At 33.3% G+C, this 26,372-nt stretch overlaps 1 protein-coding gene across 1 annotated transcript in view; it reads left to right on the forward strand.

The window, feature by feature from the left end:
• Positions 1-1,456: 1,456 nt before the first annotated feature.
• LOC140450298 (uncharacterized) overlaps positions 1,457-26,372 on the forward strand; it is a 657,231-nt gene continuing 632,315 nt past the window's right edge. The window contains exon 1 of the mRNA XM_072543842.1: positions 1,457-1,675. Coding sequence (XP_072399943.1) covers positions 1,630-1,675 — 46 coding nt within the window. The 5' untranslated portion in view covers positions 1,457-1,629. The remainder of the gene's footprint in view (positions 1,676-26,372) is intronic.

Consider the following 26,372-nt stretch of genomic DNA (forward strand, 5'->3'; position numbering starts at 1 on the left):
ATTGGCTCCAGTAAGACTTGACTTCTGGACTACATGCACTAATGTCTTGCCAAGTAGGTCTCTCACTTCGATGTATCCAATCCAATACTCTTTTTATACATGGATCATCTGCTTGGGCGTCTTGTAGCTGTTGAGGCTGCCATTGATCATTAATGACGGTGGTTCGTCAGCCAATGATTGGCTGTCGCAATAGCTTTAAATTGTCTAAGGTATATGGACCAAGAAGACTTTGCATGAAATGGTGGCAATTTGAATCTCATATGATGTGTCGTTTCGTCTTTAGGTGATTCTTCTTTCACTACAGAATCTAAAACGACTGAATTAACAGGTGGTAGCACTTTCGTATTAGTTATCATGCTATAGCTATTTGATCTTCTCTTCTACGTCGTTTACATTTTTCTGTATCTTATCGAATGTTCTAGAAACTTCTTCAAATTTCTCGTCATTTTGTCTAGATGCTTCTTTAATAATTTGAGAAGTTTCTTCAATCAATTATATATCATTTATATATACAAGTCATTATGTTCTAGAATATTCTGGAATAGTCCACATCTATTCTTCTCGTTCGAAAGCGCATCGAAAACTGGCGCTATTGAAGTGCAAACACTTGAATATTCTAGATTTACCCTTCTAAGAATTGTGACACGTACCACGCATCGGAGATGAGCTATTTCGTTACAATACGCATAATCTGTAAGACCTTTTGTACTTTGGATAAAAATAAACTGTTGACTAAAAGTTTACTTCCACATGCTTTCTTCCTTATTCGTAACACACTAGGTTTGGATAACAGACTAATCCAAGAACCACTAATATCGTTAATGGTTGACTATTATCATGTATTTGCAAATGTTAGTTGCATAACTCTGTATTTACATAGTTCACTTGCAAAACGCGGTATTTTCAAATTTTTTTCCTTTCCTAGCAAACACAATAACTTTCTAAGAAAAAAAATCATTATATATTTTACCTAATAAGCATTTATCTATCCCAAAAAATGCCATTTATTAAATCTAAGATTTTTTGCAAATAACTTGGTTTTACTTATACGGTAAATACAAAGTTTTGAATCTGGTGGACTCATATACATATTATATTCTATATAAAAGAATAGATCAAACAAAAAATTTATAAGATATGACAGATTAAGTATTACATTTATGCACTGATAACTTTTTCTTACCTAATCATAATGAAATGACAGTTGACCGTCAAACAAATACACAATCGTACGGTTTTAGATTTTGATTAATTTTGTCCGTATTCACGGTAATACCAGTTTTTAAATACGTATTTATTTTGTTCCAAACTTTTAAAAATACCCACATATTTTTATAAATACAAAACTGATCGCACGTGGTGTGCAGTGGTGATGTCTAGTCTTCCAAAATGCTTCTGAATTACCCAAAAACCAGCGCTTGCGCCTCTTCACTGAATCCACGCGACTCGCTTCTTGCTCTTCCATCGCATTCTCGCCACAATCGTTTTCGGTGTAGGTCGTGTTTGTATGCAAGTTGCATAATACTCCGGTGCGGACGTTGTTACAGTTTTTAAGTGTTTGTTAATTTTAATCAGTGAAATATGTGAATTAGTTCCTAGTGCCATTGAGAGTACAGGTGTCTGGTAAATATGGTGGAGTCGGAGTTCAACGATGACACTTGGGAAGATTTCTTTGGTGAGTGTTTATGTCTTTATTTATGAGTTTAACATCTCAACTGATGGTACTGGTACATGCTCTTTTGCATGTAAATGATAGTAATTATATATTTTAAGTGGGGAAAATTGATATTGCGGAAAAATAATTGATTTTACCTTGACAATGTATATTCCACTTAAGATACCTAGCATCTTACGCCGCTATGACCGTATGTAGCTACATATGTACTCCATTCATATTATTGTAACTTGTTCAGGATTTTTGCTTTTGTAGATTAATAGCATTAATATGAAAAAACACTATCTAAGAATTGTGAAATAGAGGTAAATCTAAGGATTGTAGGAATAGGAATGTATAGTAAAAAATATCCTAAGTACCTAAATAATCAATTGCCAACATAATTGTCAATATTTGAATATTTATTGATTTACTTATTAATTAAGTATTATTATATAAAAATTATTTAAATATGATATTAGCACACAGGGCTTTTCAGTCTTTTGACAATGGGTAGAGGTTTAAGCAGCTGTTTTTCTTTATTTTCACATCAGTATTGTAGATTGTTGTGATTTGTTATTTGTGCTATTTTATTTTCATTTTTCTATAGTCAGGATCTTCGTGGACAAAAATGTTTTTGATTGTTTCTAGATTCTGGTAAAACAAAACTTTGAGTCCTGACACGAAACTTATTTTTTACTTTAAGGTTACGAATATTTGAAAGACAGTTTTACTAATTACTTGTATCTTACATTAGATACTAATTGCTAGTGATAGATAATTACTCTTCACTAACGTACCTAAGTATAATAGTTACAGTTACGTAATTAAGGAGACAGGAAAGAACAGAAAACTTAAATTTTGGAAAAACTGCAATGGATGCAATTAAACGTCACAAGAACAACAGGTACTTAAGTCTGAAACGAGGAACAAATGCGAAGAGAATGGTGAACCGGAATTATCTTTACGAATTTTGTGGAAGTTGTATCTTAAGCAGATAATTACCTGTATTTTCTTTCTTTTGTATAATAGTACTGATTTTGGATTTGTAAGGCATACCTGTACTATTAAATTCGTAGAATACTTTGTCTGATTAGGAAATAATCCTTTATTAATGACTGCCGAATTCGCATTGAAACATACTTGCTGTGTTTCAGCATTTAAATGCATTCGAATCTTTACCCGCAAACTTTTTTTTACTATATTGGACTGGTTTGTTGAGATTCGGGTTTCACGATCGTTGATTATTTTTGATTTATGGGTGAAAACGGTTTTAATTTTGTACGAGCACCTGCCTAACTTAGCCGTTATGGACAGCACTTATGTATGTTGGTTCATGTAAAGAAGCACCAGTATCTCAGTATGTTGGCCTACAGCGCCTTCAATGGGCAGACCATTTACTTATTTAGGATGGAAGAAAACAGGCTTCCAAAAAAACTGTTGAACACAAGAATTGGAACGGAACGGAAGGAAGAGACCTACCTATTGGGAGACCAAGAAAGCTGCGGAAGCATGAAATCTCCTTGGCAGTCGATCGTGGATGAGAATGGCTACAAACCGTAACGAATGGAGAGGTTTGGTGGGGGAGACTAGAGCTCGAATTAGGCTGTAGAGCCATAGGATAGATGGATAAATGTTGGTTCATTGTAAAGGATTTTTATCATTTTTACTCCAAGTGACGAATCTTGTATTTTAATTGCGTTTAGAAATACTCTACTTTTATACACTTGTTTTAATAATTATTATTTTATCTATATTCGGACATTATGCAACGATTTGTTGTGACAGCCAAAACTAAACAAATGATCAATAATATGGAAATATTTAGCAAAATCCCATCATCGATTTTTATGTCCTTTAAATCAAATTTCTGGAGTATGAAATACATGATTAATGCTTTATGACAAAATAGTTTTGATAATGTCAAATTCTAGTTTATTGCAATGTTTTTAAAAGAAATGGATCTCATAAATTACTTTGTATACACATATATCCGCTATCAAACAGACATAAAAATCTTGATAACAAATGTCGAGTAAACAAATACTTTCAATGTAACCGATATAAAATATTAAGCAAGATGATTTTGCCTATCAAATGAAAAAACTCTAATCAAAAATATGAGAAGGCATTCAACGACTCGTTCCAATATTAAATTTCAATAAAATATATAACTTTGTGTTTTTAGATTTGATTTATATTAATAATTTCAAAGTTAATAATCGAAAAATTACTCTTGGATGGCAAAAAATAAAAATTTACACTTATTTCTGACCGGATGAGTAAAAATAAAGTGTATAAGATGTAGAAGTATTTATTATGTGGTAAAAAAATAAAGAATGCCAAGTATGTTTGCATTTGTTACATTACATAGCACACGGTGTAAGGGGTACTTTAAATTAGCAAACATTTTCCAATAAAATATGGACTGTGTCTCCTAGCTGCCATATTATATGGATATTATAGCTCAAGAGAAATATTATCTGGTTTATGCAAAGAATATAGCAAAAACCTTTTCAAGCGAAAAGCGAGGGTCAAATGATATATTATTTTTTATAAACTGTATCAGCACTATTTTGCCAGGGATAAGATTTGCATTTAAGGATGGTGGGAACAATTTAGTAAGTAAGTTGACAATATTCAAGAAAATTTAATTAGCAATACAATATGAGGCTAAGATAGGTTCAGTCATCAGTCATTTTTTTTGGGAAACCGTTTCAGCAATAAAGTGTTTCCTGGCATAAAACTTCAGCAATAAATTAGCAATTATAGTACGTCCACTCTATCTTGTCCTGTACGTCATGATTCATTTTCAAACAAGTTAAATTGAAATATTAAATGAAACGTACGTCGATGTGTAGATAATTATCATTGATACCTACTACTGTCAATGTAATAATTACGAAATGGCTATTATCCCGGTGGATGTATTTTATAAAGTTAAATTTAGTAAATATATTATTTATTATAGTTTTGTGTATTTGGATTAGTATTCGTCGGGAATGGGATTAATAAAAATATAATGAAAAGAAGATTAAAAAGTAATCTTAATATTATTTATACAATCTGCCAAGATAATTAATTTTGTATCAATTTTATTCTTTTGTCACATAGCAACAGTGTCGAACCAATCAGCGGATCAGCAGATTTGGATAAGTGACCGCTACGGAATCACGTAGCTGTGGAACACCTCCTGTTGTTGCCTTCTTCTTACTTCTTACGAGCGTACTAAGTATACACACTCTTTTGTTTTATTGAAGTGTTTATATTCTTTTTTACTATTGAAGAGATTGATGGACTCAACATTAAACAGCTTGAACCTCATACCGACTATTACTAGTATAAACATAAATAGAACGGTAATAAAGAAATTTAAAAAAAGTCACAACAACGAAGTTAATATTGTTAAGAAGATTTAATATTACCTAATGTTGAGAAATACAAAACTATCGAGTGAATTACATAAAAAACAATTATTATTTTTAATATATCGCACCCTTTAGGGAAACAGTGACACAAGTGCAAATTTTTCACAAATTGAGTTATCAACACTACAATCTTACTAATAGTCGTCTTTTTCTGGGGACCCAAAAGTGGGAATTGCAACTCTTCCTTTTGTCACTGATGTGACTTTGACCCATTTATGGATTCAATTGTAGGAAAAGATCTGTTTAGTGGTTATCGTATGTCACTCAATATTGTACTGAAAGACGTTGGTTTTAAATGTCTAAAAGATTATCCAAGGCTAGGACTGATGAAACAATCTCATACTCTGAAGAGAGCAAATTCTTTCGAGATTATATAAAAAATAAAAACATGAAGAACTGTACAAGTTTGTTTTTATATACGAAACTTGATCTATATATCTATATGTCCGTAAATAATATATTTACCGTAATATATTTATATTCACCATAACCGTAATCATATTGAAAACATGAAGGTGTTGAAATAATTTTTTTTGTAGATATATTATTCCTTATGCTGGTAATGAAAATGGCTTCATTAAGGTGAAAAGGCTATATTTTCCTCTAAATCGGCTATAATAGACTACCATGGAGAAATGAATCAAGCAAATTTTTTATCGTGGTTTGAAAATCAACTATTAAAAAATTGGTCTGAACCATCCCTAATAATTATAATAGATATCGCTCCATACCATAGCATATTCTTAGAGAAAGTACCAAACATGTCTTCAAACAAGACTGAAATAAAATATTGGGTAACTATATAACAATAAACGCTAAACGAAATAGAAACTCATGTATTTTAATTCTCGTCACTGTCTGAATCTGAGCTATCGTCAGGATTTATTATAATTGGTTGAATGTCAACATTCACCATACTCTTGTCTTGGATATACCATTTTTTGATAATTTCATTAGTATGTCTGACATCCATCCATCCATCCAATGGCGCTACAGCCCAAATCGGGCCTTGGCCTCCTTCAACAGGCTTCTCCAACCATCTCTATTTACCGCTGTTCTTTTCCATGAACGCGTTCCCAGGCAGTTCCTGGCATCCTCATCGACTTCATCTTCCCATCTCTTTTTAGGTCTTCCAACAGGTCTTTTTCCCTGCATTCTTGCATTTAATAATTAGTATGTCTGACATATTTCTCCCAAATATCTGCATTACGTTGTTTCAGTGCCTTATTCCACATATTTAAAACAGCAGTATCAGAATGCCCATGCCCATATATACCAATATACTTATTGTAATACGACTTGCAATTTGCCCAAATTAATTCTATTGCATTAAATTCACAGTGATAAGGAGGCGGTCTCAACACCTCATGACCATATTCTCGGAGCAACTCGTCAATTACATATATATTTTCTTTTCTGATATTTTTGGCTACTTATTTGTAGCAATTCAGCTTTAGAAAAATGTGGATCATATTTAATATTATTTGTTATCAACCAACTAATAATTTCATCTTTCCTTGAAGTAGTTTCCTTTGCGTGAACCAGCGTGAACAATTACAAAACGTTTAACATCATAACCTTCTGGTTTTCGGACACTTTTGGCACTATTGTCTTGCCAAGAATTTGTTTCATATCCTTTGTAGCAAATCCAAGTTTCATCTAAAAAAACAACTTGTAATTACACTTTCAAGATTTTCCATATATTTACGAAGGAATCTGGCTCTTAGAGCAGCAATACTAGTTTGCTCAATTAATGCTCGTCCATTGTCATCCTTTTTGAATTTGAAATCCGGTGTCTTTTAACAATGTACTAAGCGATTATTTTCCAATATCCACTACTTCTTTATCCCTTAAATAATGGACAGATCAACCGATACTCCGAAGAGTAACGTGCTTCTCTGAAAAAAAAAAAAAAAATCATTATCGTCTTTTATAGCCAAAAATAGGTAGATAGAAAATTTCATGAAAATTGAAGTACCTACCCAGGTTCTTGTTTATGATAAAATTCACACTGAAGAAATCAATACTTACTCTGTTGGTACATATCATACAACGTATGCCGTATTGCCATTTTTGATGCCTCGGGCATATCAATCGTCTTAATTTTAAGACGACGCGACGTCTATGTCAGTGGCGCACCGAGGGGAGGTTTTGGGGGTTAAACCCCCCCAGGACCCTATTCCGACACTGTTACTTACACATTTTAAGGACTCAAAATGGAGGTAACATTATAAAAAAAAATGTGGTGACCAACCAAAACCCCCACCAGAGGCAAATTCTAAGTCTGCTACTGGTCTATGTTTACCTAGTTTTGAAAGGACGGGATTGTTTTCTTTCCTTTTTTTTAGCGAGTATATTGTCCGCCGTGATATTTTTAAAGCAGCGGCAACTCTCTTAAAAAATAATTATTTAATAGTAACTGAATAACAAACATGCATTTGATATTTTGCCTCTTGAGCAGATGTAAGAGGCTCCAAAGTTCCTCCATTACTTCTTTCTAACTCAAAATATTCATATAAATTTAACACAAGTTGCTGCGCTTGGGAATTTAGCGTTTTTCCAGGCATATCTTAAAAATAGTAATAATAAGTAATCTCGAAAATATATAAATAAGTTTCCGTTCGACGGAACTATAGCCAGACCATGTAGTATAATGACAATTTATAGATTAGAAAATATTACCTTTCTCATTAGCTTAAAAATAAATACTTACCGGAAGTAATCAAATTAAGAGAGAAACAGTTAGTCGTTCTAACAATAATTATGCTTGAAAATATATAATTCAAATGACATACTATCCAAAGACTATAAGGTTAAATAATTTGAAAAGCCAAAAAAAAAAATTCAAATAAATCAATAAACACGACAAATGAGCTAATGTCACTGTCAATGAAAATTATAAACGTCAAAATTTACAGTAAACAAGGTATCAAAGACATGCCATATTTTTGATCCTTGTTTAACTTATTGTGATTTCTATGGACAAGCGGGTTAATTTTGCAATACTTACTAGTTTTTGTGAGTAAAAAAGAGACCTAGTATAAATAGTAATTCGTAAAAATAATTTCATGCATGGGTAAAGATAGAGTGGACGTACTATAACTGTAGGTATAACTCATAGCGGTTCACTTTTCTGATCTAAACGTTTTTGGCCAATATCTCGATTTTTTCAGGGACGAATTTTGCGCTAGGGGAATGATGGGGTAGTTTTTGAGGATTGGTCAATGTACCAATCAACAGCAATTAATTAGCAATAAAATATGCCGCCAAAATAGGCCCTGTAGCCATTTTCCGCGCCGAGATCTAGTTCTGGCTATGATAGCTTTACCGTAAAGTTAGCATAATCATTGTTTCTCGGAAACGGTTGCAACAATAAATTGTTTCTTGGCTGAAAACTTCGGTAATAAATTTGCAATCAATTCCTTGCGGTTCGCTTTTTGGCGATTTTTCCGGTGGTGTGTTTTTAGCTAGGGGATGATGTGGTAGTTTTTAGGGATAGGTTAATATACCAATCAACAGCAATTAATTAGTACTAAAATATTCTGCCAAGATAGGCGCTATAGCCCTTTTCCTTGCCGAGATATAGCTATGGCTATTCTAGCTTTACCGTAAAGTTAGCATAGCCACTGTTTCTCGTAAAAGACTACAGCAATACATTTTTTCATTTCGTAATAAATTAGCAGTAAATTATAGTGTTGGTCTGAATTCGGCCTTAGAAAATGCGTATGCTAACTTTACAGACATCTTCAATTGGCGTGTCTGAAACTTTGAAGTATACTTTGATGAACTGTATACATACTATATGCATAGAGTTCGTCACACGGTCACAGAATAATCATCCAAGTAAGACACGGCCAAAATCAGGAAGACAATTAGTTAATTTTGAGTCTGGCCGTGAAAGCCTTCGACTTCATATAAAAGCACATTATCAGTCAAAATGCAAAAAATTACATTTCTTATCCATTGCCTGCAAACCTATAAAAATCTCATTCATTGGATATTTATGTACTTAAAATGCTGCGCCACGACTTACTTATACATTCAAAAAAGACACGTAAAGTGATAAAATCAGAAAAGTCGACTTCGCGTTCTGGGAACAAGTGACAAACGTGCATTTCGGTTCTTTGAAGGATCGCCATTAGCTAACTAGGTATTAGTAAACAATGGGGATGCTGTTGGCATTTGATGGAAGGAAAAATACACGTGTAGGAAACGGAAATGAGTGTAAAAGCGATGTTAAAATCTAACCGACAACACTTGTATTCGTCGCTCGCATTTTACCGGAAGAAGTCTTAAAATATCCAAACTTTTAGGTGTTTATTTGTGTTATAGCAATATACTAATGTACCTAAAATCAGCCCAAATAAAAAAAAATTAGAAAGCAATAATATGTCTCAGAGTACGAAGAGAATTGTTCGCTAACTACATACCTACGTACCTTAATATAGAGATTGCACGAATCCAGGAAATGTTGTCTGTCATTATGTAGAAATATCTTTTTTAGTAGGTTAAATATGTAAGGAAAATTTTTGACAGTACGTCATGAGGAATTCCCAGAAAGTGAATATAACATATGATTTTACAAGCAATGGTAGAGACTGTTAACAGTGGTGATAAAGTACTTTAATGTGCAATTCGAAGATATTCAAATTCGCTCCATATGTTTCTTTTTCGTCCTCTTTATAAGCAATTCTGCTTGTTTATTGGCGGATTAATACCCCTATGAAAGGTTGTCACTACATCTTTTGCGCGGTCGTCTAATACTTCTTCTGCCGATTGGTGACTTATTTCTTGCTATTTTGACGACACTGGTCTCCTTCATTCTGCTTATGTTTTTTTTTTCTATTTTGTGTCCATTCATTTATACAATTTACGTTACATTTTCTTCTAATGTCTTCACTTCTCTTTCGATCTCTCAGCATATTTCCTGTAATTCTTCTCAGTACTCTCATCTCTGCCGTTTCGAGTAACCTTTGCGTTGTGGCTGTGTCGGGTCTTGTCTCCGAGGATTATGCTATTATTCCTCTTACACTGGCTTTACAAATTCTTGACTTCATCTCAGTTTTCATGTGTCTGTTTCGCCATATAGTGTGATTAAAGCATCCTGCCAGTCTATTTGCTTTTTGTACTTGATCTCTCACTTCTTTGTCCAGGTCTCTATAGCTAGACAGTGTAATTCCCAGGTATTTTATTTCCATTACTTGTTCAATACTGATGCCATCAATTTCTATTTTACATATTGGTCTTGTGATCAACATCGGATGATAAGTCTAATTAACCATATTTCGAAGGCATACACCAAGGTTATTTACAACAGAATAAGCAAAAAATACGAGGATAACATTGGAGATTCGCAGTTTGGGTTTCGGAATTCTCTTGGGACAAGAGAAGCACTTTTTAGTCTACAGGTACTCATCCAGCGCTGGAGAGTTATGAACAAAGACGTGTACATATGCTTTATAGACTACGCAAAAGCATTCGATAACGTAAAGCATGAAAAGATAATTGAAGTTCTCCATAAGATCGGAGTCGACTACAGAGACATTCGAACAATAGCGAGTCTCTATTGGGGTCAAACAGCTAAAGTGAAAGTAGGATCTACATTGACCAATAAAATTGAGATCAAGAAAGGGGTACGACAGGGCTGTATCTTGTCTCCTATTCTCTTTAATATATACTCAGAAGAAGTATTTAAGACAGCGCTGGAGGAAAGCACACAAGGCATTAAGATAAATGGAGAAATAATTAATAACATAAGGTATGCTGATGACACTGTGATTCTAGCAAGTAGCATGGAGGAACTGAGTTGCCTAATGAGTAAGATACAAAAAACAAGTGCACAATACGGACTCAGACTAAATATCACAAAAACCAAATGGATGTTAGTAAGCAAAACCCAACAACCACCACAGCAACTGATATTAGACAATGAAAGAATTGAACACGTGGATTCGTACATCTACTTGGGAACAACAGTTAACTCAAATTGGGATCAAGCGAAGGAAATACGTATAAGAGTAGAAAAGGCAAGAGCATCGTTCACTAGCATGAAGCAAATTTTCACCTCTAAAAGCCTCACACTACCTCTAAAAATTCGACTTCTGAAATGTTATGTATTCCCGGTTTTGTTATATGGAATGGAGGCGTGGACAATGACCGCAACATTGATGAAAAAAGTAGAGGCCTTCGAAATGTGGGCATACCGACGTATGTTACGTATATCCTGGACTGAGCACGTGACCAACGAAGAGGTACTACGCCGGATAGGTAAAGAGAGAGAGGTAGGAATAAGTATAAAGAAAAGAAAGTTGGAATACTTGGGCCTTGTTATGAGACATAATAAATATAGAGTACTACAGCTGATCGTTCAAGGGAAAATAGACAGCAGAAGGGGTCCAGGGAGGAGAAGACACTCGTGGCTCCAAAACTTGCGGCAATGGTTGGGTTTGTCATCTGCTGAACTATTCAGATCTGCTGTAAACAAAGTCAGAATAGCCATGTTGATCGCCAACGTTCGGAACGGACAAGGCACATGAAGAAGAAGAAATATTGGGTTGGATGAACATCCATTCAAAACCATGTGTGTAAAGTTACCATATTTATTGCTGTAGCCGTTTGCGAGAAACAGTGGGTATGCTAACTTTATGGTAAATCTAGCATAGCCATAGCTATATGTCGGCAAGGAAAAGGGGTATAGGGCCCATCTTGGCATTATATTGTATTGCAAATTAATTGCTGTTGATTGGTATATTAAACATTCCCCAAAAGCTACCCCATCATCCCCTAACTAAAAATACACCCCCGGAAACCGAGATATCTACCAAAAATCGAACCGCGAGGAATTAATTGCTAATTTATTGACAAACTAAAAAAACTTGCCAGCTTTGAGATGCGGTGTTATCGAAGAAATAGTAGTCCTACTAAGTGGGACCACAAGTCGGAACGTGAATGCCCAGCTTTAGTAATTAATTCCTAACTGTTCACCTTTTTTGGTTTCAACGTTTTTGGCCGATTATCTTCAGGGGATGAGTTTTGCTCTAGGGGATGATGGGGTAGTTTTTGGGGATTAGTCAATGTACCAATCAATATTAATTAAAAAACAAGTTAGTATACGCACTGTTTCTCGGAAATGACTACAGCAATAATTTTTTTCTTTGCGTAATAAATAGCAATAAATTATAGTGTTGGTCTTAAGTAGGCCTTATAAAATTGTAAGCACTATTCTTATTTTAATTTTTAATGAAATGATACGGGTAAATTCACTCTGATACATTCATTTTTATTTTCATTCATCTTTTGCGGTTTCATATTCATCTTTTCCTTCTTTTTAACTGCCTAATATTCAGGGCCATACATGGCTATACGATGAAGATTTGTAATAAGCTCAAAGCTAGTAAACCAATTATCACACGTAAGGTTTCTTCCAGTACCCGACATTGAACCAATTAATCTCTCGACAATACTAACTGGATCATTTTTTAAATGAAAGGGTCCCTCTGGTTGTAAACCAACATATGGTTCTAGATTTAATGTACATCTAGTTTTTGCGTCAACTAAGGCAAAGATTTTTAATCCATATTTGTTCGGTTTGGAAGAAAGATACTGTTTAAAACCCCATCTTCCCCGAAATGCCTCAAGTTTTTCATCTATAGTGCCATACTCGCTAATTGTATATGCATTTTTGCAATTTTTTACAAAACTTGTAAACAGTTGTTGTCTTATAGGCGCTAACTTATCAGACAATTTTTTTCGTCTCGAGTTTCTAAATCATCAAATGTCTTAACAAAAAAAAAACGTTGCTGCGATATGGTTAACCAAAACATTTCAACACCGCTGCCATTTCGCTCCCACAACTCTTCTGTGCTTAACCGATTACTTTTCAAACACCCAGCTAAATAGAGCAATCCTGGTTAAGCTCTTATTTCGATTACATCAGTATTTTTAGCAGAACGGGCTCTGTTATACATATCTTTCATTTGATCTATATATTTGTTCGTACTTTCAACAATAATGTTTAAAATATCTTCGGAAAAAAACAAATTCCAACCATCAATTATGGATTTGGCATTCTTGCCATATGCTTTTACACCCGGTAAGTGAAAAACTTTATTAACTTGGCGAGTTCTTACCGTTTGCACCGGACAGTGTTTTTTCCAGACTGCTACATCTTTACCTATAAAAGTCGCAATTCGTGAAACTTTTGCTGGTATTACATCCACTTCGCAATCATCGCCATGACCTTCTTGTTCAATATCTGAATCTGAAATATGTTCCTCTATGTTAAGGCGGGTACATATATGCGAGCAGAACTGTTCGCGAACCGTTTGTGACGTGATATTCGTTAATTTGTACGACGGGACGAACCGCTTGCGAGCTGTTCATTCGTTGCTCGTCAGGACAGGAACCACAGCCTGTCGGTTTTTGGGACGAACACAAAGAATGTTCGCAGTTAAATTTGGACGGAGTTCGAGACTATAAATTGTTTCTGCTAAGTGTGCGATGAGATCATTCGGTTAAACAAAATTGCTGAACGAGCGCGGCTTATTCAAAAGTAACGAGAGAAGTTAATAACAGATAATGTAAACAAAATACCGAAATGTTTAGAATAACGAAGTAAATTAATTCTAGGTTTGTTATTAGATACTTAGGGTATTGGATAGTCTGAACATAAACATATTTTCAACGAACTCTTCGCGAATAGCTCATGAGCAGTTCGCAAACAGTTCGGCTCGCATATGTGTACCCACCTTTATCTACTTCATCCTCTGATTCAATGTCATAAAAATGTTGTTTTGTGTTAGTTTCAACTTGCTCAAGCAATTGAAGTAGACGACTTTGCTCCTTTTCATAACTCATTGTGCTAAAAATAATAAATTTGACTAAGTAAAATATAAAATAGTACAGGTTTTCGTAATAGAATACATATATCAGCAAAATTACTCACCACTTGTAAAATAAATTCCAAGAAACGAAAATAAAACAAGTCACTTGGAGTTACTTAAGTGGTGGCGCCAAGGTGAACCCAAATAGGCTATAACAATAAAGATAAAAATCTGGCAAAAGTTCTCGGCTCGATGGTCGATGCAATAATAAATATTAGTAAGGTACCAAGAGTACGAAGTTCATAGTTTAAACCTCACTCTGTTTATACCGTCTAGTACGACGCTTGGGTCTGAGAGACTTGGCGCCACTGCTGCAGGTTTAATTTCCGCTCCTAAAACTAATATTTTTGATACCTTTCCAAGTTTCTATCTTATTTGTAGTGTAACCACAGTATATTGCTAATCAAGAATTCTTTTATCAATATATTGTGGTATTAACGTATAACTCCACCTTTAGGTCAATATTTTAGATAATCTGTTTCTGCCTTACTAGATTTTAGAAATGTTTTTCCAAGTAACAGTGTTTGTTCTAATTTATTTTCAATATTTCTTAAAAGCAACACATCATCAGCATACATGAAATATCTAGTAGTGTCTTTTTAATGTGATTAAAAGCTTCTGCAAGTGTCACTCTAAAAAGACCAAGAAGGTCGAAATACGTATAAGCGGATGGCAGTGGCCCTGCTTAGAAATTAAATCAAACATATTTCTGCTAAAATTTTTAGCTTTATTTATTTTATGTTTGGCTATTTATATGTTCTTTCTTCATCCTCCTTGTTGTATGCGCTTTTATTTAAGCTTTTAGTTTCAGATATGTTTAATACCTTAATAACACTAAAAATAGAATAAACATATCAAATACATTATTTGCTTTAAAAAACTATAAATGTTAAAGTGTATGGTTATTGGTTTAGATAGTCTTGCAAACTTGGTGGATTTTATTGTCTGGCTTTCATTTCTTTATTTATTGAAATACAGAGATCTTACATGAAAATATTTTAAAGAAACTCATCTATTTCAGCTGTTCACTTTCTTTATTTTCACACTTGAATTTTTAAGACCACTCTCGCTTTCGTAACCCATATTTTAAAATATATACAATAACTTCCTCTGTAGACTAATTTGTTCAATATGTTTGCCGAAATCGTTAAAAACACCAAACATCCTAACGACGCAGTTTCATAAACGTTAAAAACTTAAAAAGTATCCAACACTGTTTGTTTTGTCTTACCTCAACATTAATGATATTCATACATAATAACCCCTTTGTGTGATCGCGGTTTGGCTGTGTTTATATTTATTCCTAGTACAGGATGGTACTTAATAATAGTGAGATAAGCAATATTGAATATAAGTAAATATTCAATAATTCAGCGACGAACTACTTCTTTGTAATGGATGTTTATCCAATCATTATTTATTGGTTATGTTTTTTCAGCTATTAATGCCACGCCCAACATTAAGTGCCAGTTTCATTCATTTTTCTATCACCCAACGTTTCATTCGCCTATGGAACTATCTCATAATGACAAATGTACGAGTATTGTTAATGCGACTCACACAAAATCTAATGAATTTTAACATATTTATTTCGATCAAGTATTCGCTCATATTATGCTCATAGATGAAATATTTTTATGACCCTGTAATGTGTATATTATTTATAACATCTTTGTTTGTATATGGATAACAACGTGCTGACCTCCACGGCCTATATAAGTGCTGATATCCCACTTTTATTTAATACACTTACGAAAAACTTAATCCATGTCTCATGTTATATTCACGATATTTTTGTCATTTAAGTTCAAACTCTAAACAATTTTATCACTTCTTTAGATGGTCCTTCGGTGCCGAAAAACCTAGCTACTTCTGTTTTTTCTTGTGATGTACGAGGTTTGTTAAAAAAAGTGACTGTATTTTTCGTTAAACAAGAAACACTTGTGTAAGCGTTTTTTTCAAACGCTTGAAGCACTTCTGATATGTACTTTTTTGCCTTAAGTTCTAACGTCTCCTAGCAATGCGGGTTTTCCGCATATCCATTCCTGCCTTACCTTCATACTTTCATGTTTTTTTCTTCAATTTTGGGAACAGAAAAAAGTCAAAGGGGCAAAGTCCGTACAATATAGTGGCTGAGGTATAAATACGGTGCTGCTTTTGGGCAAAAAAACACAAATAAGCAATGATGTGTGAATCGGCGCTTTATTGTGGTTCAATACACATAAGTTGTTTCACAATTTCGACCATTTTTTCTAATTGCATCACACAAATGACGCACAATTTTAAGATAATATTCCTTATTTATTGTACCACCTTTTCTCAAGAAGTCATAATGCATTGTGTTATTGTAATCGAAGGAACCCCATTAATATCGTCTTGGCATTCTATGAAGAACTTGTGCCAATTATATACGTTATTTTGTTCAAGGTAGACTAGTCACATTCATCATAGTTTTAAGCTAGAAATACATCTCTGCAATCTAAAAAAAAATCATGCCGCAAACTGTAAAGACAAGCATTGAAAACATTACAGTATTTCCAGTAAATCATTTTAAAGTTTTTAGTCATTTATACCTTGTCTAGTGCCTGTGTCTAGTTTGTGCTGATTTTTTCTTCGTTTAATTTCTGCTGTCCACAGATTTAGGATGTGTCTTCTAGAAGCTCAATTAACAATACTTCAGTGTTTTATTTTATCTATTAGAGGTTCATTGCCCATCACTAACGATATATTCGTTCCTTTCTGTGTCCGTTATATGTTTCATCTCTATACATTTATTTTGGATATATATTTCTTCTGGATTCTACAGTTTCTAGCGGGCTAATTTCGTTGTAAGTGGTATAAAGAGTACTTATATCGAATCACACTCCAACCAGAAATTTTTCAAGAAACTCATTCAATATTTAAGAAGAACTACTTCAAGTCTAGGTCAAGTGCAAGTAAATATACTTGAATTGGATGTCATTATTTATTTCTAAACGTGAAGTATTTCCTCCCAAATACATACTTTGATATATTCATACATTCAACTTACTTAAATGATCACTCAAACAATATTATTGTTCACAGATATAGGAAAACTGTGTCAATTTTCAATGATTCGGTTCCTTGCCGGTATTTGAGGTGGGTGTTATATCTACTGTGTTAGATCTTTCTTTTAACTCAAATGACCTAACTTCTGATATTACCTTATTACGGTCACCATTGGAAGCTGATGGAGATTATCTATTTTTAAAATAAATTTTTTTTTGAAAACTGTCTTTTTGTGATAGATAGTACAGGTTTTCTTTAAAGCCGAACACTACTTTGTTGTATATTACGCTCAGTATCACATCTAATACACTTTCTTGAAGATTTTGATTTAATTATAGTAATATGCCTTTCTTGGTTATTTAGTAATTTCAAATTTTGTTCGTTTTTAGAAAGTTTGAGAGTTTTTAGAGATAAATTTAATTGTAAATACAAGCAATTTGGAACTATTTAAATATACAGTGACAATAAATTTAGGTTTCTTTACTGTTTTAATTTGTAGCACTGCGTACTACAAGGCCAGAATCGCTCGTTGTCGAAGAGTGTTGGGCGGGTTTTTTTTAAACATATAGAAACTATATCGTATCTTAAATCCAAGCACAATTAGATAATATGAAATTATAATTTATTATTGGACGCCACCCCTGGTTTATCCTCGAAGGGGACGAGCAAAAAAAAATTAAGATTTATCGAAAGTTTACAAGAAAACTATACTTTATTATTTCTTAGTAATGAACAAAAAGAAAACATTAAAAGTTATGTCATCCCAAAAGGATACCAAAATACCATTTTATGTTTACATTGTCATAAACAAAAAAGCTTTGTATCGTATTAAATTAAGAATTAGTTATAAAGAAAATGAATATATATATTAACCCCAAATTTCGAAATTTGTTTACATTGAAAATAATATAGTTATTTATCAACTAGGAATAATAGAGAAATTAAACCTTTAAATAAAATTAAAACACTTCACTATATTTTCATTCTTTGAGTTCATAATTATTTCCCGTTTTCTTGATATAAGATATAATAAAAATTGGTACAACCTGAATCTGCTCTGTTTCTTTTCTTATTTAATCAGTCAACCAAATGAAATCATTGATTCAGCTCTATCCTTTATCAATCCACCACCATCCTAGATAAGAGGGGTTAGGTATTCCATAAAAAGATACCGCTACTGGGCCAGGATCTGGAATAACTCCATACCAGTATTATCTTGAGACATGTATCAGAAATATATCAGCATTATAGCCTCTCCAATAAGGGTCTAAAAATAAATATCTATCTGAAATATGGACAAGAAAAGGATTTCTTAGCTCACCTCTAAATGAGACCCACGGCGGAAACACGGTTGGACGTTCTTAAGAGAAAAGCGAGAGACGCTATTCTTGCGCTCTCTGAATTTGGGCGTGAGTGACAAGTTGATGAATGTGCTCATCTACCGGATATATTTGGGAAATACAGAAGAATCCTTGAGTCGGCTACAGGTACTTGACAGATAGATGGGGTTAGTAGTTTTATTAAAAAAAAATAATCGAAATTTATAATGATTTTCTTTTAAATCTTTTGAAACGGTTACAAATTTTTTACCACATAATTTCTACCCTTATAAAAATCACCCCTTGCGGAGAACTTCGAATAGTTTTCATTGAAACTAAAAATATGTAAAATATTTCTTGTATCACAATGTTATGAATTTATTTTCTTTGAACTTAAAAAACAATCCTTGTAGTTTGTAAGGATGGGTGAAAGTATATCTGTGCCATAATAGCACATTATCTGTATCTTACAATGCGTCCTGATATTTCCTGAAATATATGATTGGTTTTTTACTCATAACTTGGTTGGATTTTAAGCTATGAAGTACTTAAAAAACCATTTTGTAGCATTTTTTAGGGCAATAAGATCATTTAAATTAATTTTTTTAAACTCTTATTTAACATTGAAGGCAACTTGAAAGGACATTAAAGGCGGAAACTCTATTAATACTTCAGGCTTTTGACCTATGGTTATACAGTAGGATCCTGAAGATACCATGGACAGACAAAGTCACCAATGAAGAAGTACTGCGCAGGATGAACACAACCGCGGATTTGGTCAACATCTCTCAGCTACTCCAATGCATTTTACAAGGTAAAATTGAAGGAAAAAAGGCCCCAGGACGAAGAAAAATATCCTGGCTTGCTAACCTGAGAGCATGGTATAGAAAGACCTCAACACAGCCATTCCGTATAGCAACCAACAAAGTCATCATAGCCAGAATGATCGCCAACGTTCGGAACGGACAAGCACCCTAAGAAGAACCTCTTATTTTAGAAAGGGCTGTAGTCGAAACTGCTTAAATGAGTCACTAATCACGAATGTATGCAAACTTTGATCAGCCATCTCTTAACCAATTTTTGTCTTACAGAAAACAAAACAAAAATTAAAATGTTCAAAAAAGCAAAACCTATATTTTTTGACTCTTCAAGATTTTTCGCATCATTAATACTTTTTAAGTGATTTAAAAAAAAAAAACGCAATTTTTCAAAACTCAAAAAAAATTATTTTAAAACCAAATTGTTTCAAAAATAAACAATTTGAACCGGTCAAACTTACAGGATCATATAAACAATACATAAGTTAGTAAATTATAAAGCAGTAACGATTAATTTCATTTGGGGTACTAATTAGGGGGTAATTTTTACAATTTTTTTACCTAAGGCAAGGGACCAACTGGGTTTTTTTATAGAGGGGGGTCTGGAATCTTCACAAGACATCTCAGTCCAGGGCGCCGCCTGACTGACCTTAGTGCAGGATTCGTTCTTCGTACTCCTGGCGATAGTTCCCGAGGTACTTTAAAATGCCCTCTCGCCGCCGAGTCTACGCCATACGTCTACCTGCTAAACCAGACTCTCCTCTTTCATCCAGCTATCCGGAAGCGGAATGGCCACTGTAAGGCCGGCATCACTTCCGAAGCACTATCTTTATTCATTCATTCTCCATTCATACACATCCACATGCTCTCTCTGCGAGACAGAATAACCAACGAAGACATCATCGAGAAGATAGCCAGACTAAAATGGAGATGGGCAGGACACATAGCCAGAATGACAGATGGGCGATGGACAAAGAGGTTATTGGAATGGAGGCCAAGGGAAGACAAGAGAAGCGTCGGTCGACCACCTACAAGATGGACTGACGATTTAGGAAGACTCAATAAAAACTGTATAAGAGCGGCGCAAGATAGACGGGGTTGGAAACATGAGGAAGAGGCCTATGTTCAGCAGTGGACTCTTGAGGCTGGATGATGATGATGACACATCCACACTCCATTCGTCAGCAAGGAGGCTCCGTGTCCCGTTCCAGGTAGCGCGTAGAAGAACCTTAACGCTCCTAGTATTGCATCATTCCCAGACGGGCATTTCCTCCTTTCCCACAGTCTGACTCACGCCTATCTAACTTATACAGTGTGACCCACTTCTCTAGTTTCAACTTCCAGCATCTTTCACTCTTATCCTTGCCGTTGGTCCAGCTGTCTTTCTTTCTCTTACTTTTTCTTGATCACTGCACGGATATAGCTGTGAATGTTAGTCCAACCTGATTTATTTTCAATCATTCTCTCAATCATTTCTCTCACTGTAACAAAATTGACACCTATCTGTCTCTCCATTGTGTTCCTTTCCACTATCCATCTGCTGCAATCTAACATCGTATGTGTCACATTGTCCGAGTATCGACAGTATAGGCATTCATCTGTGTCAGCCTTTCCGAACCTAGAGAGGTAGGCCCTAAGACATCCGTGTCCTGTGAGCACCTTCGTCAGGAAATAATCCAGTTGCCTGTGGCCACAGTCCACCCAATCTCTTATGTTCGGGATCAGCATTTCCGTCCACTGTGCCACATCCTCCGTGTTTTTTCATTCTTCTTGCCATCTTTTAATTGACCTTTGGTTTGGATACTAGAAACTTTTAAAACAAAATAGAAATAACGTTTCTTTAACACTTTAAAAAAGTTTTGAAGAGCATTCCTCGAAAAGTGCTTCATTTTTTGGTTATTTTACGTTATTTTACGTCAAATAAGAACGTACTTTTCATGAGATGCAACTCTGCTTCTACTGAGTCTACAGACTTTATTTATTTTTATTTATTTAATACACGTGATAATCCCATTAATACTTTAAATAACAATTTACAATATCGCAGTTAGGATTCAAGCTTGAAATTACTTACTTATAATATAAAATCAATATTAAAAAGTTTAAAAAATGAGACTAAAAATCTTACATACTAAAAAAACAAACAAAACATAACAAGAACAAAATTCAACAACCCCAATATACATATCACAAAGCAAGAAATCTTTTTAACTGAGTTGAAAATATCAAAATCGAGAACATTTAATAGCCCCGTGTATCTATCCAATGGGTTGTGAATACCATAGGTTGTTCTGTGGAAAGGAATATTGAAAACATTGTGGTAACTTAGAACTTGATGGATAACATTAAAGTTAATCTGGCTTATAGATTTGAACAATCAATAAATCCATGTATGATCTTATATATAGATAACAACAACTGTTGATAACGTTATCAACAGGTTCTCGAGGACACTTTGTCTCAGGACCATGTAACCTATGTAGAGCCATACGTTGCCATGTTACCAATTCCAACGGTAACTTAAACATCCTAATTGATAATAATATATAATGTAACATATCTATAAATTAATAACATTTAAAGGGTTCTCACCCATATATTTTAGTGGCTCATAGCATGTATACTTCGTTACACTGATGATGGAATTTACATTCCGAAAACGTTCTGTAATGTATTTGTGATATAGCCCGTTTGGATATTTTATTATATACCTTTTATTAAGGATTTGAAATAAAATTTTCATCACATTTAATTTCACAATCAGTAATGTTATCATTTAAGTTACTCTCCACTAAAATAATTATATTGTACGAGCAGCAGGAAATACTTTTCAGAATCTCGGAAATCTTTGTACGAATGCCTCCAATATTTTGATAAAAAACTGTTAATGTGAAGTATACTAGTTTTTTTGTAGTGTAACTTTACAAACTGTAGGAATACCACTGCGGTATCTAATGCATAGATTTTCATCGCCAGCAGATTGGCTTTCCTCTAGTTTCTCTTTAGCTGCCTTCTAAGCGTGTACTTCATAAGTATACCATTTTTTTTTGTTTTTTTATAAGGTACATTTTTGCTGAGAACATTTTTTCGATAAAATATTTACTTTTTGAGTTATTTGTGAAAAACCGTCTGAAATCGTGGTTTTTCTTTTGAAAAATGAACATTTTCACTCGCTAATAACTTAAAAAGTATTAACTTTGTGAGCTATAAGTTAAAAAACTCTAGAATAAAAGTTGCTTAAAATTAGTCAATTTATATATTACCGAACTTAAACGTATCTTTTTCCACTCCAGAAGGTGGCTTTCACCCCTAAGTAAAAGTAACCTGGGCTTAAGTCCAAAAGTGATTTAGAGGTACCTAAATCCAAATTTTCAACCAAATTCGTCGTGACGAGGAAAATTGCACTCCAAAACGGTCATTTACTGGCGTATATATTTTTAATGATTCGATCTCCTAACTAAACTTATATTCTTATGACTTGTGCAGGTAAACTCGCAATTTTCTGCCAGTTTTTTAAATACTGTTATCAAGAAGTCTATGTTTTGACCATCTTTGTGTACCAAAATATTAAATTTAGCTTTTATCTTCTTCTGTTTGCTGTCATAATGGACCTAACACCAAAATGTTGTCAGCTAAATTTAAGTTACGCGACCACTGGGACGAGATAGGCCTATAAAAACCATAATATCTTCCATCTCTTTATGTTGAATTAAATTTATCTAATGTTTACCATTATTGATCTTGCCTAGGTATACGTACATGATTTTCTTGCTGTTTTTGGTTTTACAGCTACAGTACGAAGAGAAATTAAATTAAAAAAAATATTTGTAAGCTCCCTCGCATTTGAGGTGCTTAATCCTACCCTGGGTTTCAAGCAGTTCGCCAATGTTTTTTTAACTTAAATAAACAGAAATCTCTCCTGGGTTGTATCATCAATTGCTGCAGAACATAAATATTTGGTAAAAGAAGTGGTTTGCGTACATACTGGAATATTAGGCAAACAGTGAACGAGAATACACAGTGAATATGGTAATACACAACGTTCCCTTGTGACTACAGGGTATTCAGCGGTGTTTCTGGTAAGACATGTTTTTGAAAAACAGAGTGTTTACACATAGAGTGAGGTATGACAATCAGTTTACTAGTTGACAAAGAATTTAGTATCCAAATTAGTTTCTTCACCTTGTTAAATCCTTTAAAAGGTTTTAAAATATGTTAATTTCCATAGATTCTAATAAAGATAACTTAATGCTTTTATTTTGAATGTGAAAAATTTGAAATTCGTCATTAAAAGAATGATTTTGATATAGAAGGTGAAGTGTATATGTAGAATCTGTTTTTCTATTATTGAAACCTCTTTTATGTTCTGGTATACGTTTGTTAAAAGTTCTACCAGTTTGACCGATGTAAGTTTTTGGGCAGTCGTCACATAAGTTTGTATACACCCCTGTGTAAATGCATTTATTTTTAGAGTTTAGAATACGCTAAATAGATATCCAATCAATGATGCGCATAAATATAATTTGACGCAGATTGTCTCGATCGTGACAGTACTTTGACAATGTCAACTGATAAAATGATAATTGTCATTCCAGGTTAGTATTATCAGACATTTTACAGTGTTACAATTTTGTATTTATTGTCATAAAAATATTTTAAATATGCCGAGATATATCGAGAAAGAACAAAGACTAATATTAAAATTATTAAATTATTTTCAATTAGAAAAAGAGGGATTACGATCGTTCAACTGTCAAATTTAACTAAAATGACATTCAATAATTCTCGACATTATTAAAATCCTATATTATGTCAAAATTAGTGACGCACTGAAAGAAGGGTTTGGGACAGACTGTACTGGTATGTTTTACAGGAACTAAGGGGCAACTTGACCTGTGTGGGTCATAGCCTCCTCAAGAATTTCTCTCCAGTTGTCCCTATCTATCGCCTTCCTCCGCAAAGCTCGTATTCTCTTAATAATTATTAGAATAGAATTTCCAGAATTAAAATTGGCAAAATTAATAATACAAAGGACTCTAATATCGTTATCTTAGATCTCTTTGATTCAATTTTGACATCTGGATCCAAAAGTTCCCACAATTTTTCAACATAAACATCTACCATTTTTGTCCAAGGAGGATGCTATTAATATTATTATTATTTTAAGGTCAACACATATTTATCCATTGGCTCATGTAATACTCCAAAATCCATGACTCTCGTTATGTATGTACCACAAACATTTTTAATGTGAATTAAACATTAATTAAACGATGTCTGTTATTAGAATACACACATTAATCATCACCTCGAAAGTATTGCATTATCATTCCAAGTGTATTAATTATAAGCAACTAATGCATATAATTGTCAATCGACAATATGAAATAATTGTAAATCATATAATTAATGGTACAATTTTGACCTATCTAAATCAATATAGTTCATATTTGATTTTGATCTTAGCAGGTGATTCTTTGGTTATCTTCTATAACTGACCACTCAGGTTTTGATTTTGTGAGCTAATTCTATGTATGTTGAACCTTTTCTATATCAGCGGCAGCTCGTGGCTTTAGAGACAGGGTCGGCAAGGTTTTTTTGTCTCATCAGATAGGTATACCATCTAATAAAAGGGCTTCAATCATCATAGGAGATTTTTTTTTTTTTTTTTTTTTTTTTTTTTTTTTTTTTTTTTTTTTTTTTTTTTTTTTTTTTATGTTTATAAATTAACTCTAATCTACGTTGTTTGGAAGTAGCAAAATTGGTTATAACGTCATCGTAAAATTTATTTGGAGATTTTAAAAGTTTTTTTTTCTATTGGCATTTGAGATAAGCTTGAGACATTCTCTCTTGTTTCATGGTATTTTGACAATACGTTTTGATTCTTTTGAGGCGAGAGAAATCCCGTTCATTTGAGGCAGAAGTTGGTGATAATGAGAGAATTAATGACAATAATTTATTAATTTCTATAATAGTTGTTGTAATGAACTGCAGTATATAAAATTATACATATGTATCTCGTAACTTATCCCAGCTTCCGAAAATATTTGGATCAACATATAAAACTTTTAATTCATTTTCTAATTTTATTTTATTAAAGAATGATGAATAATTTTTAATTATATATATATATATATATATATATATATATATATATATATATATATATATATATATATATATATATATATATATAGATATATTTCATATATATATATATATATATATATATATATATATATATATATATATATATATATATATATATTTAGGGATTCTACAGTATTCACTGCCTTCCCTCGCTCAACCGTTTCCATCTTCGACTTCACTTCAGCAATGAAGATGATTTGTTCTTGTTGAATTAAGTTGTAAGCAAGAACCCTTACGACCATCCAGAAAGGTGGAATTTAATTCAAAAGCGAAAAATATATTTACGTTTTATATCAGACATGGTATGGTATCAAAATTAAAGCGGACGTATAGTGGTGCAAGATGTAGAGAAGAAGGGCATCTTCTATGTCTTCGTCTTATTCATCATCAATAAAAGCACCTACATTTAATATCACGTCCATCTCAAAAATTAAAAATTGTACAAAAAAATATTTGTTATTTATTTTGAATATCAAAAATAGGGTTAAATGACAAGGACAAGACTGGCACTGACAATTTATTAGTTAATCACTAATTCGATGAGGGCAACACCATCGTTACGTTGCGTGCAGAACTTTAACTCTCAATTTAACGTTCATCTTCTTCGATACGTTAGTTCTTTACGTATAGGGAGATACGTTACGTTAGGTAGTTACAAAAACTCCCTATTATCATTCTATTGCAGTATGTATAATTTCTTCATGTTATTTATATTTTAGTTTGACACAGCATTTCATCACATTGTCGATTTGAAAACGAAAAACTCTATATATAAATAAAAAATATAAAAATATCAAATAATTAACAAGAAATGTTCGATTTTTGATTTGGTGTGTCGCTTGTCAATAATAATCGATTCGAATCGATAAGCGTTTCGATAATGATTTTTAATTTTGGTCATTTCGAACATTGTACAGTTTGCGGGTACAATGCTAGAAGTGGACAATAGTTTCCATACAATGCTAGGATTGTCCAATTCCGGGCTTTGCTCGTAACATATACATATTCCGGAACCTGTCCTTCGGATTTCGAAGTTCCATTATTTCTATATTTAAGCGTTTAATTTTTTGAACGGCATTATCTAATTTTCC

The sequence above is a fragment of the Diabrotica undecimpunctata genome, chromosome 9, assembly GCF_040954645.1.
Source record: "Diabrotica undecimpunctata isolate CICGRU chromosome 9, icDiaUnde3, whole genome shotgun sequence".
Classification (NCBI taxonomy): Eukaryota; Metazoa; Arthropoda; class Insecta; order Coleoptera; family Chrysomelidae; genus Diabrotica; species Diabrotica undecimpunctata.